This window comes from Larus michahellis, chromosome 6, assembly GCF_964199755.1.
Source record: "Larus michahellis chromosome 6, bLarMic1.1, whole genome shotgun sequence".
Taxonomy (NCBI): domain Eukaryota; kingdom Metazoa; phylum Chordata; class Aves; order Charadriiformes; family Laridae; genus Larus; species Larus michahellis.
In genome coordinates, this window is record NC_133901.1 from 65,733,206 (window position 1) to 65,750,441 (window position 17,236).

Sequence of the window (17,236 nt, forward strand, 5' to 3'; positions counted from 1 at the left end):
ATAACACGTCAGCTTTCCCAAGGGCTGGGAAACCGCTCAGGAGTCTCTTTAATAAGCACCAATGAAGAGATAAAGAAATAATTTACGTCCTAGGTAACAAACAGTTTTAAGTAACAGAAATACTTCTTAAAAACAAAAAAACTGGGGTGTTTTGTCTCAGTTGAGAATTTGAACGTATAATGCAGCAGCGGTAATTTGAGGAAAAATACATACATAAAATGTTGAGTTTTAAATTCAGCGTAACAGATACTTCTGTGAAAAATTAACCACCAGAACTAACCGCCCCCAGAGATGAAGATATCAATGAGAGACAAATTTCCCCAGGTTTAGGAATTACCTGTCGTTCAGTAACTAAATCAAGTCCAAGATTTTCTTAGCAAACATGCAGAAAACGCCAAAAAAGATGTGAAACTACCACACTCATTGCTATCATTTTATTTTCAGGAAGAGCACCAGACAGTTGCATGCAGAGCCAAACCAACAAACTCAGAACATTCATCCTTCAATACTAGCACTGTTTCAAATCATTAAATAAAAAATAATCCAAGTGCATTCAAGTACTTGACCAGCCAATTTCAGCTACAGCGATCTTTAGGTAAATCCCTGATGACATTTGTTCGTTCAGTATAAAAGAGTGAGATACTGCGTGGAATTTAAAAGGAACCTTCAATGGAATGTGAATTGGCAGTGGAGCACATCAATTACGTACCCATCGCACCGTCCTCACAGCAAATAAGGGCCGAGGGAAACTGGGATTTGTGTTATCAAATACAGACACCTAAAGTCTTACCTAATAAAGAAATTAATGCCACCAGCGCGTGCCAGGTTCAAAGCAAAGGCTTATTTGTCAGCGCTGGGAGCTTTCAGCTGGGAGTTCTCAAAACGCTGCTTCCAAATAACCTGCCATCCTTGAATGAGCGAATCCCAAATGTAGTCCATACTCTGGGAGCTCAGGACAAGTTATTTTTTTGCAGCAGTGTGTGCAGGCTCCAGGTGCAGCAGTTCCAAACTTTGCTACGTAACACTGAAACAAAAACCAGGAGATGAGTCCTCCTCTGGAAAGCTTTTCATCCAGACGGGAGCACCCATCTCAACGCACAGACTTCTGCCTTTGGCTGCCCTTACCACAGGCCCCGGTACACAGCGAGGGGCTGCACTGCCTCGGCTTCCCGCCCGCTGGGCTGGCTCCCCACTGCGGAACCCCGGACAAAACTGCTAACGTTTGTGCTTTTAATTTCCTCAAAAGAGCGTGTGCGGAGACAGCAGTAAGGAAACCTACAAGATCTTGGTTTAAGGAGATATCAAAACAGTTTTAAAGCAATGTGTCTAAAACCTGAATTTTTAATTATTAGTAATACCCCCTCCATACTAAAGCCGATGTGTGTGTTATCGCCTTCATAGGGTCCAACCCAAACCCGTCCAGGTCAAGAGGGACGCGAGGGGCTCCTGGCGAGCTTCAGAATGACCCTTCCTGAGGCGTCTTCTCAAAAAAGAATAATTAAGAAAGCCTTTTCAAATACAGTTTTAAAGAAAAGGTAACAGGCGAGATCTAAGAAAATATTAACCATACTTGTGAAATTAAAATGGGAAGGGGCTTTGGAGTGATACGTAGTTATTTAACACTTTAATGCATGTAACAAAACCGCATACAAAAGACCATTTCAATCTGTATTATTGAAAACGGTTTGGGGTACAGACCATAGCCCCTAGTAACACACCTAAGCAATTTACATGGCCAGATAATGATTCCCAAAAGTTACAGCCTTTCAGAATAACAATTAACAGTTAGAACTGTCTGTTTCTTTTATTTTCTCGGCGTTAGTTTCTTTATGCAGCGGCTTGCTTTTTCCTTCTTTCAGTGTGTTCTGATTCAGCGTGGTTTCGGATGCCTGATCCCCGCCGGCGGAAACGGGATCTAAAACTACGACGGATTCTGTCTCTTTTTCACTGCTAGAAGCTTTTCTTGTAAATTCTGTATGACTAGTTGATCTGAAGGAAAAAGAATAAATATATGAATACAGATAACAGTTCACGTATTTAGGAGAATATAAATGTAAAGAAAAGCATTTCTATTATTAGTAGCACGTCTGACCAGGACAGGTCCAGTAAATTACTAAACGGATTTATAGATTTACCAGCTGTTATATACCGACAGCGGTGCACAAAGTGCAACAGTCACACGACCCCTCCTGAACCATGGCAGATATTGAACAGGAAAGCTGAATTCACGAAGCACTGAAAAAAATCCTTAGACTATGAAAGAATCAATTTAAAGTCTTAAGAATTTATTTTCTCTCAGCTCATCTCGGAGCTGGATTTAGGTTCCTCCACGTCCAACAGAGAAGTGGCACCCAGAAAACACGCCACCAGTTCCTGTCGGCTGCACGCTGAGCGCCCTGCAGCCTGCAAGCAGAACGTGGCGGCTTCTCCTCACCTCCAGCCCAGCGCAGGGCCTTCCCCGTGCTGCGCTCTGCCCCGTCACGGGGAGCTACGGGCACCGCAACCGGATTTGCCACCGTGGCTCGGCACCAACAGGCTGCTCCGCGTCTCACCGGACGCAAGTGCAAACCGTTTCTGAAAATTGCCCTACGGCATTTGCTGGAATAGAGAGGGCGTTAGACCCACGTTCTGCACTGCGGAAACGGGGTTACGTCTCGATCGCTTGCGGCGCAGGGACTCTTGCAGACAAAACGCCCTCTGAGCCGGGAGGGAGGAAAGCAACGTCGGAGACACCAGGGTTATTTCTCGAGGCTGGCATCACGCTATAAACACTAAAAGCACTTGTCTATATTCAAAAGCTTTGTACTAGTGTTGAAAACGTGCAGGCAAATCCTTAGCTTAGCCATAATGCACCAGCAGCCAACGAGGCAAACACTGGGAACGCAGGACCCGACTCAGTCGCAGATGGGGGTACCTCCCGCGCTGCCTCAGCGCTGCTGTACGGGCAGACAGGCGGCTCCCACGCACGGACTTCGATCTCCTCCAGCGCGCTGGCCCCTGCGCCGGAGGGCGCGTGAAGAGGAGGGCAGTGGCAGAGGCGTGCTGGCGCTCGGCCCACCTTCAGGCAGGGCCTTAGGCAGCGCCATGAACACCGTACAGATGTGCACCCCACACAGCTACAACCACCAAACCGGGCAGGAAGGTCCCACGTGCACCAGCGGGTGTGTGGCCGCGCTCTCCCGGCAAGCCCAACTGTAGAGCTGCCGAACGCAACTGCATTTGCTACTCCAGAGCCTTTTTATTCGTTCTTTTTTTCTTTTTTTAATTTAAATTTTTCATGCTTACTCATAAGGAACGGCCTTCCATACTCCTAAGGTAACACCCTTGAAAGGGAAAAAGTAGAATCAACTGGAGGCCAGAGAAAGAAATTCAGCTACTGGATCCATCTGCTATGAACTGCCCTTTATTGTGACAGTCTTTGTCCTAGAGAAAATGACAAAGAAAAAAAGAGGTCACCCCACTCACCAATTAGAGCACGGGGCGGAGAATGGACTGGCTCCCACCTGACCGGGAGGGAGTAAAATGGCCAGGTTAAAAACAAATAACTCATCACAGAAACAACAGTCGCCACGCTTTCCATCTCAGAAAGAATTTACTCAGCTTGCTTCGGAAGCACTGGATATAGCGAATGAAATTCCATGTTCAAGCTTTAATTACGTGAATTGTCTCTAACGTTAGAACTTCGGTATAAGTTAATTAATGCAGAAATTGGCACTAATAGATACAGTTTCAGACTCATTTGATTATCATCAGAAGCTAGTGATTTCATACAGAAAACAATGCTTATTTTATGCAAAAGTTGCCAATCGTTCCAGAAAATACAAGGTGGGGGTATTTTGAACGTTACAGCAAATTAAACTTTTTAAAGCAGCGTAACCAGAAGACGGTTATTTTAAGAAGTGCTACCTCTGAAAAGCTGATTGCCCAACACTATGAAAATGGTCAAAGCCATAAATGCCAAGTTCATTTTTATTTCACTTTGGAGGTAACTATCTTTCAAATCCCAACAGCTGGACTATTTAATACAATCTGGTGAATCAAAGTATAATTCTTCACTGGGCTCACAGCGGGGAGTCTGCATTAGTGTATGGCAGCATTCCAACAACTGATGCACAGCCAAACGCTCTGAAGTCTGTTTCATTTATAACAAAAATGGATAAAACGGCAATCATATTTACCACCTTCAAAGGACAGAAAAATGAAAGATGTCGATATAAAGTAGTTTAATGGAGAAAACCAGTGATTAAATCAGCGTTTCAAGCATAAAAATAAGAATTACTATTCAGACTAGGTGGTACTAGCGTTCCCTTCTTCAAATCCTTTACGCTGCTGCGGCAGCAGCCTGACAGTGCTGCTGTTACAGCTGAGGTATTGTACGGAATTATTAACCCTATTGATCAGGTATTCAGAGCTCATTTTCAATAGTCTGTCAAGAGCAGAATGCAGGCGTCAAAAAGTTGCAGTGCAAGAATGAACAGAATTTTGGTGCTCCCTCTCAAAAAAACAGGTTTTGCTGCTACAAATAAAGCTGGGAAAAGCAATTAGTAGAGATATAGTTTGCCACAGTTTTGAACAATTACAAATTTGTCCAGCCAAGGTATTTGCATTTAGCTCTACGCAAAGCTCTTCCTTCATTAAGATTGTTAATGTCGTTATCAGTATTCTTGTTATTTGTCCAACTATATATTTCAGCCAGAAACTGAGAACCTAGTTCTATTGTGCTCGTTCATACATAACTGTCTGCAAGTCTGCATGTATTTTTATGGCTAAACACATAAAATCTGTCCTGTGAAATCCCGATTCAGATGATAAATGCATGTTAGATTAATAGTACAGGCTGTGCAAAGTCCCATGCAGTACTGAGCGCTGCTTGTGATAGAAGAGTCTCAAAAGCAATATATTCCATTTATATAGTTACAGAAGCTACCGAAGGTGTAAAAATAAAGCACTATGGCTGATGGGCCGTCTGTGAACTCGTACTGCCGTGCCTGTTGTAAATAATTTACAGTAAGAGTACAAAAGGACAAACTAAGGATCAGATCGTCAACTCAGACTTGGATTTTCTTTGTTTCCTCCGGTTAATATTATAACCTTGGTATTATTTAACCTTGCTCAGTGCTCATATTGTAATATGTTCCCATTAGAAACCAGGACTTTACGGAAATATCATGGAAAATTTTACTGGATGAATTCCCATCCAATTTCCTAACAATATGTATAAAGCAGAGATGAAAAGAAACCATTCAAGGAAAACACAGTAGGAAAATCCATGTTTTTTACAGCATATTTAGAAAATGGTGGCAAAAATCTATCCCAACAGAGACTGATTTTGGAAGAACACGGTATAAGCATGGGGGACTCCATGTGGGTACTCTGCCTGGAATCTGAACTGGTATGAATGGAATAATTTCTGCTACAAGATCCGACACTAACATGGCATCAAATCAGTATCCTTTGTCTTTCAGCGAGCTCCCTAATCTAGGATGCCGAAATAGCTGTCATCTCTCTTCAAAGCAAAATTGCTCTCAAAACCAAAATAAGACTCAACCGGTGCTATTCCTCACTCCCCAAAAGATGAGACTTGAAGCATTAAATTAATTTGACAGTTGCTCACCACCAGTTGCTTCTTTATAACGCTTAAAACCCATGCCTGCACGCCACTTCTCGCTTGCTATTTGCCTAACTACCGCCCACCCGGACCCCAGCATTCCCTGTTTCCTACAAATAACTGAGGACAAACCTCACTCCTACAACAGAGCTCGTACTCCAATCACTGCATCCTCTCCCAGCTGCCGTGCTAGGAGGGTTTGCCAAAGAACATCAGCTTTAACCTCGGTCAAAAACTTCTACTGAGAATAAAAGCCAGAGATGTGATTATTAATTACTTCAGAATCTTCAACAAGGCGGGGGAATATAACACACAGGACCAAAGGCTAGTACTGAACAATAGTAAAAACTTCCAAGTTTTGAAAGCCTTCAATGAACAAAAAATTCCATCGCACTATAGCATTTGTCGAAAGGAAATTACAGGGAATACAAACTAGTGAATTAGCCTCTTGGTTCCCTCCTCTGACAGGACCAGCACTATCCTTAACAGCAGACATCTGTGAAGAAAGCGCAAGAAACCTGCTCCATATCAGGAATGCCTCCGCTAAATCTAGCTGAGTAGAAAGGTGGTCAACACGGCAGCGAGCAGAACGGAACTGCGGACTATCCTTAGTATGGAAATTGTTGTCGTTTTTAGGTGCTTCTGTGAAAATGCTCAAAAAGATTGGCAAATCCATTTGAATGTGGAATCTCGGAGAGCTTCTACCTGCGCTGAGAGAGCGCATAGAGAGTACAGTCTAAGAAAAATGTGTAACAGTAGCTTTTAAAACAGTTAAAATTGAGGACCTCAAGCTTCCAGAACATCCCATTGTTTTCTTCATTCATTGTCCCAACTAAGTCGCCCTCGTTGGAGCTGCACAGGAAAACCTTTGCCGTTGTGTCTAGCTGGGGCTGAGCTGCTTCCCGCGGGGCCGGTGGCTGATTCAGGGGTACTAAGATTACAGCCAGGGGAAGGAGGATAAATCCTTTAATTGTATAAAATCATCAGATTAAGACTAACCCTCTCTGCGGTTCACTCTGTTAGCAGAGAACTCTGCTGCCCAGAAACAAAATGTTTATGAAGTGCTGGAAAAAAACCCACAAATCCCCCCAAAGCCAGGGGCAGAGCCAGACACACCTTTCCCTTCTGTGTCGTTACACGGCAGGGAGCCACGGGAACCCTCTTTGCTCCCCAGGGAACTCAATTGTCACCTATTCTCTCCTAAGCAATTGTCACAGAATTACACTCACGCTGGGCTAACCGTTTGGGAAGAGATTTGCAGAGGAAGTTACCTGAATACTGAGGTAAGGCCTCAATTTCGCTATAGGACACACATTATCCATGTCTTCCCCCTCAGCACCACCTCAGCCAAACCCCACACATTCCAAATCATCTGCTCCGTGGCTTCAGGCCCTTCCTCTTCTCCTGCACTGAAGTAACACCTCACCTAGTGGTTCGAAACCCACATTTTTCTCCTGAATTCATTTCCCTGAGCTACCGTCCCTTAGTTTGATGATGGGGAAATTTCAGAATCGCCCTGTATCTGCTGCTGTTACAGCCCTTTTCCACAATCCCTCCTGTGGCATCTCACCGATGCTGCTGGAGGCCAGTGCTTTGGTAACACGTAACCACAGGAGCAACTGTATTATGGGTCCTACTTCAACCAAAGACTGAAATTCCTTACCCCGTTAATATTTAGGTTAGCTTGTCAGAGACTTGGAGGCGGGGAGGATCCAGGGTTTTCCTCAATGAGCTGACTTCTGTCAACGTATTGGTCACAGACACACTTTCAAGACTGGGTCTTTTTCAAAGGCCTGACCTTCCTTCTCCACGAGGAGGGGTGTGCTCAGCTGTTCCTCTACCTGAATAAAGAATGATGAATGGCACAGGGCTGTTCCCATTTAAACGTCTGTAAGTATTACCCCCTCCTTCAGGTTACAAGCCTTAGCAAATGGACGGTGCAGCGAAGAGAAGCATCTCACGCATCACGATTCCTAAGGCTTTCAATAGGAAGCTGTACTTTAAAATCCAGGTAAAGAAAAAAAAAAAAAGAATAAACACCGCACTGCAAGAGACACCTGGTAATTACGAGACGGGCAATCCTCTACTGTGCTATAAAAGCCTTGCTTGGCTGCTGCAAACAGCTGAGGCAGGTCACACCTTTGTCAGATTGCAAGGAATTGCAAATGCTGATGAGACAGCTGCATCCTTTTGCCTCAGGTATGAATAAGGAGAAGAGGAGCCCCAGTCAATCTTTTGTACGCCTTTGTCATTTAGAGTACCTGGCAAAGCAGCACGCCGTTTGTGTAGTTAATGCGCTCGGCTTTCGGAAACAGTGCGGTGCAACAGGAGCAGATGTGCAGAGGGCAACTGCCCGTGCTTCAGACCCACGTCCTTTGAACGCGTGTTTCAGGGGGGTTATTCACTGAAGTAGCTCTCCTGTGGCCCCCTGGCCAGCCATCAAAGGCTGAATCGCGTCTTCTGGGTTAGTTTCACCCACTCCATGAATCCAGGGATCCAGTTTATGCACGAAGACCACTCCAGGATACAAATCGAAGCAGAGCAAATAGGGACAATCGGGAGATTTGCTTCAGAAGCGCTCTGCTGATCCAAACTGAACCGCTGGTACAGATGTACCCAGGGAAGCCCAGAAAAATGCCTAATTACAGAGCCAAGCTGCGAGATGTGTTAGACAAATGAACTTCCTTCTCTTGTCTGCTTCAAACGAGCCCCGTTTCAAGCCAGCCCTTACACACCCTGGAGTCTGGAGGCCGCTTCTACTAACCTTTGCTGCAAACGGCACCCAGGAGAAAACAGAGAAGTAATTGCACTTCAAGATGGTACGAAGCACGGAGGTTACTCCTCCTCCTCCCTGCCAGCCCGCCGCAGAAGAGCATGAGAGCGCCAGCACCTTCTCTCTCGCTGGAGAACCATCCTCGACGACGAGCCTTTCCAACAAAGCCCGTTTACACCAGTGACTGGCTGCAAAGAAGCCCTGCAGCGCTAAGGGATCTGGCCCACCACATTTGTTTTAATGCTTTAAACAGATAAATTAAAGTGAAATGTGTCTTTTAGGATGTCACTGAATAGGCAAGCTGAGAAATAAATTGAGCTTCACATACGCTTTTATAACACATAACAACTGTGACTGTCAACACAAGATCCTTTTCTCTGTCAATTCACCACGCATTCTGCGAGACCTTGGGGCCTGCAATTATTTCATTTCCTTTCTTGTAAATGCAATTTCCACTTAGTTTGGTGGAATAAAGGTAGACAAAAGGTGGCAGGAGTTGCTGTATTTTCTGATTAAGGTTATCTGTTCAAAATTATAGAAATCCACAAACTACAAACACAGTATTTTTCAGGAACAACCTCACCTTTCTGTCAGGGTAGCAGCTCAAGAAAATGCAATGGCATCATTCATGTCAAATTAACTGTTGAACAAATCTTCATCTTTCTCATTAAATTAAAATGAAGATCACCTTTCTTCTAAGGATACTTACATGAAATAAAAGGGGAAAATCATACGATTGGAAAAGGCATTCTGCTCTTAAAACTTGGTGTGAATTAAATAAAACTGTAGGGCACAAAAGGAAATTGGGCTCTTTATCCCTTCAAAAATGAACGATAAAAATACCTGCGGGAGAGTGAAGTAAACATCAGCTCAGAAAAATAGATGCAAACTGAATTTCCAGCTCATTTGTCATGACTTACTCTTTTGAACCAAGCAATGGAGACTTCCTAGAATTGGCACTGGTGGTATTTTCTAACTGCTAGAGCAGGAAATCAGAGGTTTAATTAGCCATGATTACAGTATTCTGCCAATCTGATACATCTCATCTATCTCCTTTTCTTGAAGTGACAAACAGACAAACAACCTGGTGAGGGAACTGAAGCAAGTGCACAGACTCATTTCAAAAGGAGCTTGCTTTTGTTGTAAAACAAACCAATCCTCCACAGGATCTGATGAAATAAGTATTTCTGAAGCAGGTTTAACTCTTCGATGCTTAATAGGCACCTTGGCTCTTCAATCTATTGTGACAAAAGATTCTTCTGCCCTTCTGTGCAAATGCAGCACTAACTGTATTTTTTTTTTTTTAAGAAGAATAATCTTAATCTTGAGATTTCAAGGGAATTCTGAATTTTTAACTGTCATGGTTTTGGCCAAATTGGCCAATGGCGGGTGACAGATGCTCTCCCCTCACCTCCCGCACACGGAGAGGAGGAGGAGAGATAAAGAGATTTATGAGTTTAGAAGGAACTAAACTACTTTAATGAAATATTAATAATAAAATTAAAAGGAAATAATGAAATAGATACAATAGAGGGACCCCTCTATGCTTTTCCCTTTCCGACCCTCCAACGGGGCAAATAACGAAATTAGCTGACCTTGGGTTGTTATCGCAGTAAGTGTAAGCAAGAGCCTCTCTCTGTGTACCGTTCCCTGGCACTAACTGTGAACATTGGTCTTACCGCTCCGAGAACCAACAGTTTTCTGCACAATACACTGTTAATTTCAGAGAGTTAGAAGAGGCCCAGCTAAGAAGTAAAATTACTGAACAGAAAGATGGTTCTGTTTACCTCAAACCAGGACGTTACCAAGAAACACTTAAGAGTAACAAGTCAGGACCTGTTTTGGTCCAACAGAAACTGCCCTGCACACAGACCAATATGGCTTACACAATTCAATTTCTTAAAATATTGTGCTAGAACAATCAAGAGTTAACTCTGTAACTATCATCCCTCTTCTCTTCGGGATATGGGAAAAAACCTCAACCTTGCTATTCCTTGAAAATTCTCGAGTTTTGTTTTGGTTTTTTTGTTGTTTTTTTTTTTTTTTTTTTACAGAGAAGATGAATGTTTTCCAAAGACTGTTCTCAGATTTTACAAGAAAAGAACTTTATTACAGAGAATTCAATTTCACTTCTACCTCCATGTGAGATTGCAAATTAGTTGAGGAGTCAGTGGTAAACGGCTGCAGACTGTACATTTATCCTCTTAACAAAAATTGATATTAAATCACTTTCAAAATGCACCAGCTGAACAGATCTGGCACTAAAATATATCTAGAAATCCCTGTTCTACTTACTGTAACGTAGGCTTGGAGCCCGTGACACCCTTAAGCTGGTCACAGACAGGATCTGAGTCGGGTACTTTGGAAATGAATTCTGCCTCCAGGTCTTTCTTGTTCAGCGCTGTTTGTGCGGCACTGGCTCCCGAACCTAGCACAGGCAGAGATTTTGATTCTGATGTGGCCAAGGTTCCAGTGGGACCTAAAACCCAAAGAAAGTTTAATGCTTCTGTTATCCGGATTGACTGGTCTAGAAATGACACGTAAGCACAGCAGAATTCAAGCTAACTGCAGAAATCAAAATGGAATTTTAACTAACAGCGTCCAGCGCATTGAGAGTATCAAAATACTGTATTTGCAGCTTCTGCTCCCCCTGCCAAGATTTAACCCTTTCTTGCACTGCAAGCAGGGCTTGCCCTATGGACACAGTTGTGCTCGGAACCCCCTGGCCTTCTGGGATGGTAAGTCACACCTTGCCAGTGCTCTCCCAGCCCAAAGCGCAGCTGGGCAAGAGCCGGCCCAATGACAACAATGCCTGTTCTCATACTAATGAGTAGTCAGTGAGCTGTCTGCCTACAAAGTCCAAGCTAAAACCATACAGTGACATTAAAACCAGCCATGTCTGCATCGACTCCGGCATGGACTTACACTTGAGCAGACTGTGTTTCTAACGAGGCAGAACATCAACAGTTTCTTACAGATGATGACAGTAAAGCATAATTTAAAAACTTGCTCCGCAGAAGAGATTAATTCAAAACATTAGTCCTAAACCCTCATTTCTCTGGTTACTGTTCATTTCAAGAGTATTTTCCCAGTAGGCTCAGACTATTAACTCCAATAATAATGTCTGAGCTCCAGGCAGGACAGAGGAACCTGTGTATGTACGGCTGTGTGCGCAGAAAATCCCGACAGAGGCATCTCTTGGAGAAAATGGGGATGAAAAGCGACAGGCGCGACGGGGAAGTGAGTCACTGCAGAAGTAAGCAGAGTTCTCCGTAATGGCTGAAATGGCAATGGTCTGGAAGAGAAAGTAAAGCTTCAAGAGTTACTTAATGCAGGGAGAGGAAGAGGACTATGAAGGAGTCCGGCCACTTACTGCCACTGTCCTGGTCAGTGGTGACTTTCCGGCGTCGCAGAACTCGTTCCAGCTCTGTTTCACCGCTGTCTGTTTCAAGGGACTTTAAGCTTCGGGAACTAGTGGATTTGTTCAATGTTTCCTATAGCAAGAAACAGGCATGAAAAGCTGTCCGAGGACATATTATGCCTTGCCAAACATCCCATATGCACAACGTGAGAACCTTCTAAATTGCAGAAAAGCACCTGCAGTTCTAGAACCAGCATGGGAAGCTCTCTCTTCAGTACAAGAGAGCACCTGGGGCTCGGCTCACCACCCTCCCCTCGCTTGGATTTCCCCATGTAGGGATTAATCATACTTACCCACCCCTCAGGGAGCTGATATCAGGCTTAAGAAGGATGCTCTGGATCACTAATGAACAAACTCTGATGTTTGCAGGGAACTGCCAACATCCTCCATCTTAATATTTAAAGGATCTTAAAAAACTGCTAGAGTGTTATCATGCCTATAATTAACCCCTATAGCAAAAAGCCAAAGATCCATATTTTACCGCTCCAGCATATTTTGTATTTTAGGATGGTCCAGTGTGCTGCATCCTGGTGCAGACACACACGTGCAGAAGTCAGGATGTACCAACTGCAACTGCAGCATGTTTTTATATCCTTCAGTCTAGCTGATCTGGCCTAAACCTGAGTCTACGACCACATACTTCATGGTTTCTCTCAGGCACAGGATTAGACCTCAAGTTGAAATGTATTTTTATACATACAAAATAGAAATCCATGTTATCACTGCCTCATGCCAAGGTTAGTATTTTGTAGCAGCTAAGCTGCAAATCCAGCAGCACTTTTCTTAAGGAAATAAAAAAAAAAAGGCTTTGATCAGAACCTGAAACCTCCCCAAATTGCCCACATTTTAACATGCACATAGCGCATGCTCCATGCATTTCCCAAATGACAAGAGTCATTTAGTGCATCAGCACCCACTGGACTGTAAAACTTCCCCAAAATGTTTATAATGCAACTGAAAATTCAGGACCCATGTACTGTTTCTTCCTCTGGGTCTTGCCATCTTTAGGAATCCCCAGGAATCCCATTTATTCAGCCTCCCAAAATGTGTCGCGTAGCATCTATCCAGAGCATAAATAACATATTCTTAACATCTTTTGTTGACAAGCACACAACTTGTGAGCAGAGAGAAGCAAATGACAAAAAGAAATGGCATCGCAAGTTGCAAAAGCCGTACTACTTTCAGCTACTAATTCTTCACCCCCGCTCAAAAGTGAAAATATTTTCTTTGCAACTATTTGAAAGACAAGTGAGCAGGTGTATTATTAAGGAGTAGCCTGCTCCACATCTGTACAAACACACACGTACGAGAGCAACTTGCGCAACGGAGTCACTCAAACTCTGCAATTTACAGAACATAAATGTGCTTTGTTTGTAACAATTATACGGAGGGCTACATGAAATGCATAATTAGCATAGTAACAACAAATGTTTACTCCATCACATCCCACCCTCGTGTTTGTTGTCTGACTGTGCATAATGACTGGTCTCAAGAATAGGCTGGAATTGGATTTTATATGGTTTGTCTTATATCGCAAATATCCTGAAGGGCTCGAAAGCAACAAGCTAGATGCAGAAGTACAGCGACTGCAGGTTTCTTTCTGCTCCCTCTGAAGTACATAATCAAGCCTCCCCTGGTGGCAGCGACACAGTGTCAAAGAAATAAAACAGCTATTAGAAAGCGAAAGGAAAGGACCTTCGGCAGGATCGTTGAGTCCAGCCCTCGCTGGTCCAAGCAGCACACCGTATCAAACTATTCCTGTACTTACAGAGTTCCATTTAAAACATAATCCATGTGCTGCACTTTATTCCTTTTCTATTTACCTCCACATTTAATTATGTGTCTAATTAGAGCTCAGCATTAAGGCCTGGTGGCTCGCTAGATCATTTCTTTCCTTGCTTTCATACGACTGGAGAACAGTAAGTTTAATATGCCATTGGTGCCACACTCGTGATTTTAAATCACAGCACAGTCTATTACCATCGCAGTGGCTACACTCTTTGCTGTACTGCCTTGCATCGCCCAAGACAATACTAAAGTTATTTTTATAAGGGTTGTTTAGGTGCTACCATGGGTGATTAGAAAAACAGCCTCACCTGCTGTGGAGCAGATGTGTAGCATTTTGCTTCAATATGGGCAGAATTTCACTGTATTTCACCTTACAAAGGCAAAATTTCACCTGATGCGCCAAAGTTGCGCTTCAGCTTTAAAAGCTTCAGGGTCACAGAAGTCAGGGAGCGAGAACTACAGCTCCTTCTGACTGTTTGATACAATTTCAGCGCTCGCGCAAAAGAAGGAGCCGGTTAAATAAGCAACGCAATGTATGCGTGAAGGACAGAACAGGCGCAAACGTAGCACATTGCTCTGAGCAGGACCAAATACACGCCTGATGTTTTTATTTAGTGATAAATGGGTAGACGGACAGCTATTCAGAATCAATTTTTTCTACCTATAAATGCAGACAGACTAGAGAGCTCTTCTTCTATTTAGGCTACGTCCATGCTAACACGAAATTTGGTGCCTCGGGAGAGAGCAGGAGTTCAGAGCAGCTGACGAGGAGCACCCTACATCTACTATATGTGCACTTCAGGGGCTTTGCTTCGGACTAGGTTTATTCGTCTGCCTCTCCCTCCCTAAGCATCCCCACTGCGAGTTCTTGGAAAGTTTCCAAAGGATCTAGGGCAGGTGCAAACCACAACATCCCCTCTAGTGGCAGGAGCACACAAATCCGGAGCAGAGTTAACAGGCTACTTTTCTCCTAAAGAAATTCTCTTAGGAAAACCAAAACCCATCTTTCAGTCAGACCAAAGTCAAAAGTGGATTTGGGGGATTCACTCCAAAACTCCTCTACAGCTTCAAACCAAAACCCTAAAGCAGAACTTTCAGATACTTGGCTATTTTGCACAGAAGGCCCTGTCAGCTCAATGAGGAGAAAAAAATGAAATATAAACTACAAGTTTTCTTACCAGAATCCCTTTCAGTTCTTTCATTGCACTTTCAGAGGGCTTTGGTGTTTCTGGCTGTAAACGAACACAACACATGCATGTTAAAAACACCGTGAAATGGACCATGCCAGACTTTGTACTCCAAGACAGACGTCGCACAAGGGTCTGCTGCAGAAGCGTGCAGTTGTGTTCTGTTCCTCTTCTCTCTCCTCTCATGGGCACACGGCTAACATTCAATCTGTTTTCTTATCTAGATGAAGGGAAGAGTCTTAGCTCGTAACACTGTGAATCACAGCCTATACATAAAGATTACGCTTTTGTGAAGATGGTAAGCAATATTTTATAGTAGCCACATTCATATATTAGTGCTACGTGTTGCATTAAAAGGAAGAAGTGCTGCTAAACACAGTCTATTTCTTGATTGCTCCCTTTACCCAAGTCAGTTAATTCCCTCTGTGCTTTTAGTTTCTCAGAAGCTGTTTGTTTACAAGATGTTTGCTTTCAGCTCCTGTGTCAGAGAAACTGGGCTTCTATTTCCTTACCGTTGGCTTCTCTTCTTTTTCTGTGCTTCAGATAGATGCTGCTCTAATTAATTTTATTCAGAATCAAGCAAAGCAAATGAGGTGAGGCAAATGTATTCTTTTAACTGTTTTACAGAAAGCCTGATCTATTTTCAGTGTAAATTACCGTACTTAGCTAATATTATTGCTCTGTTATTCACTCCAAACCTTTGTTTTAGGTCTGCTTGACTGGTTGACTGGTCTCAGATGAACTCCCTTTTTAATTCTGTCCATCATTTCCTCAACAGCTTGTCTCTTCAGATCCGTAACTTCTTCACCTGTTCCAAAAATCAAAGAGCATATCACATTCCAAATATGAACTACAAAGAAATAGTACAAAGAAAAAAAATACGTTGAACAGCCCCCTAAACAGCTTGTTCGCAATATATAGCCAGTTACCACAATCACAAATTAGTTTTAATGATGAAACAGCATTTACATATACAATGTATTTAGTTATACTCCCTGCAGTAGGTCTTCCTGCCTGTATCTGTGATGCATATTGCTCACGTACTATCCAAACCCACGCTTCTTCTCAGTTTTATTAAAAATGTAAATGATAAGCATGAATATATAGGCTATTGTTCTCCCCATAAGTGGTCTGTTCACAGGATCTTCTTACAGGACCACTATCTTACCCTTAATTTTCCCCACCGCAAAGAGGCACTTGACCATAAATTGCATACATCTACATGATAGCAGAAACCAACGACCTCATCTCCAGTTATCAGGAATTCTAGTTTCTGGATACAGCACTATTAGTGATCTTTGCTATCAGCTAAACTGTCACAAGCTCTTCAAGGATAAAATGCCAATCTACACACACTGAGGATCCAGCCCCGGACTTTGCAAATGCCAAACTGCAGAGCCTGCAGAAGTTTGGACAGAAGCAGGGCCCAGATCCTGAAAAACCTGAAGCTCCTATAACTGTTTAGGAATTGCAATTCCTGAGTGCTACAGGCTGAAGCACCAAGGATATGACCCTGCTTCCACTCTCTCTCTTCACTGTGTCTCAGCAGAAATTTCCACAGCTTCATCAACACAGGACCAGTTGATAATGCCCCATGGCGCGGCCTATATGAAGCCCGTTACAGGACTAAACATGTCTCTGATTTCACATGGGTTTAAGAACCTTGCTGTAACGACATACCAACATCTCAGACCAAACTAAAACCACACATTTAAAGAAAACTGCATCAAGTTAAAGGGCAAAACTTCAATCCCATGAAAGGCAACGGTGGCTTTTTCAAGAGATTCAATATCAGGACTGCAAAGTATTCAGATGAAACGGGAAGCTGTGTGATGAACCTAAACAATACCTGTTAACTTATCAGTGTTCTGGATAATGGAACAAAAGACACTTAACATGCCATACCAAAAAGGGGGAAAAAAAGAGTACTTAAAGCAAATAGATGGAGAAATAAGGTCGATGCTATTCAAAGCTGCAACGTTGTACCTTATATAACAGGAATTTTAAATAGACTTTCGCTCTCTCACTTGTCAGGGTACTATTGATGATTCATAGAAATGCAGTTTCTGTATTGTAAGCTGATTTAATGTCAGGCTTTAATTTCACAAACAGGCTGTTTCAAATATAAAAGCTTAATTGGTGGTATGGGATAGAAACCACTCTTTCTAAGTCCTTAGCAAGGGTCAAAACAAGCCTCAACTTGGATATAACAACTTGATCAAGAAAGAACTTTCCCCTTTTTTATTTTTAAGAACAGCTCAACTATTAAGAGAAGAAACAGTTTATATGTGATTGAAGAAAGGTCAGAACGGTTAAAGTTCGCTAATAAATAATGAAAGAATGGGGTGTAGAAAACTTACAGTGAATTTCACAGTATTTCCTGCAATCACTGTTTATAGCAGTCCAACAAAGAGGTGTAATCAAAACATCTAGGATGCTTCAAGGTAAGGAAACTTGAT

At 42.9% G+C, this 17,236-nt stretch overlaps 1 protein-coding gene across 2 annotated transcripts in view; it reads right to left on the bottom strand.

The window, feature by feature from the left end:
- Positions 1–419: 419 nt before the first annotated feature.
- Positions 420–17,236, bottom strand: part of SHTN1 (shootin 1) — a 67,249-nt gene continuing 50,432 nt past the window's right edge. The window contains exons 13-17 of one of the 2 annotated variants that reach the window (XM_074591339.1): positions 15,476–15,585; positions 14,769–14,822; positions 11,755–11,875; positions 10,677–10,860; positions 420–1,989 (exon numbers count right to left, since the gene is read on the bottom strand). In XM_074591339.1, the coding sequence (XP_074447440.1) occupies positions 1,779–1,989; positions 10,677–10,860; positions 11,755–11,875; positions 14,769–14,822; positions 15,476–15,585 (680 nt within the window). In that variant the 3' untranslated portion in view covers positions 420–1,778. The remainder of the gene's footprint in view (positions 1,990–10,676; positions 10,861–11,754; positions 11,876–14,768; positions 14,823–15,475; positions 15,586–17,236) is intronic. The other variant, XM_074591340.1, reaches the window with a different exon arrangement.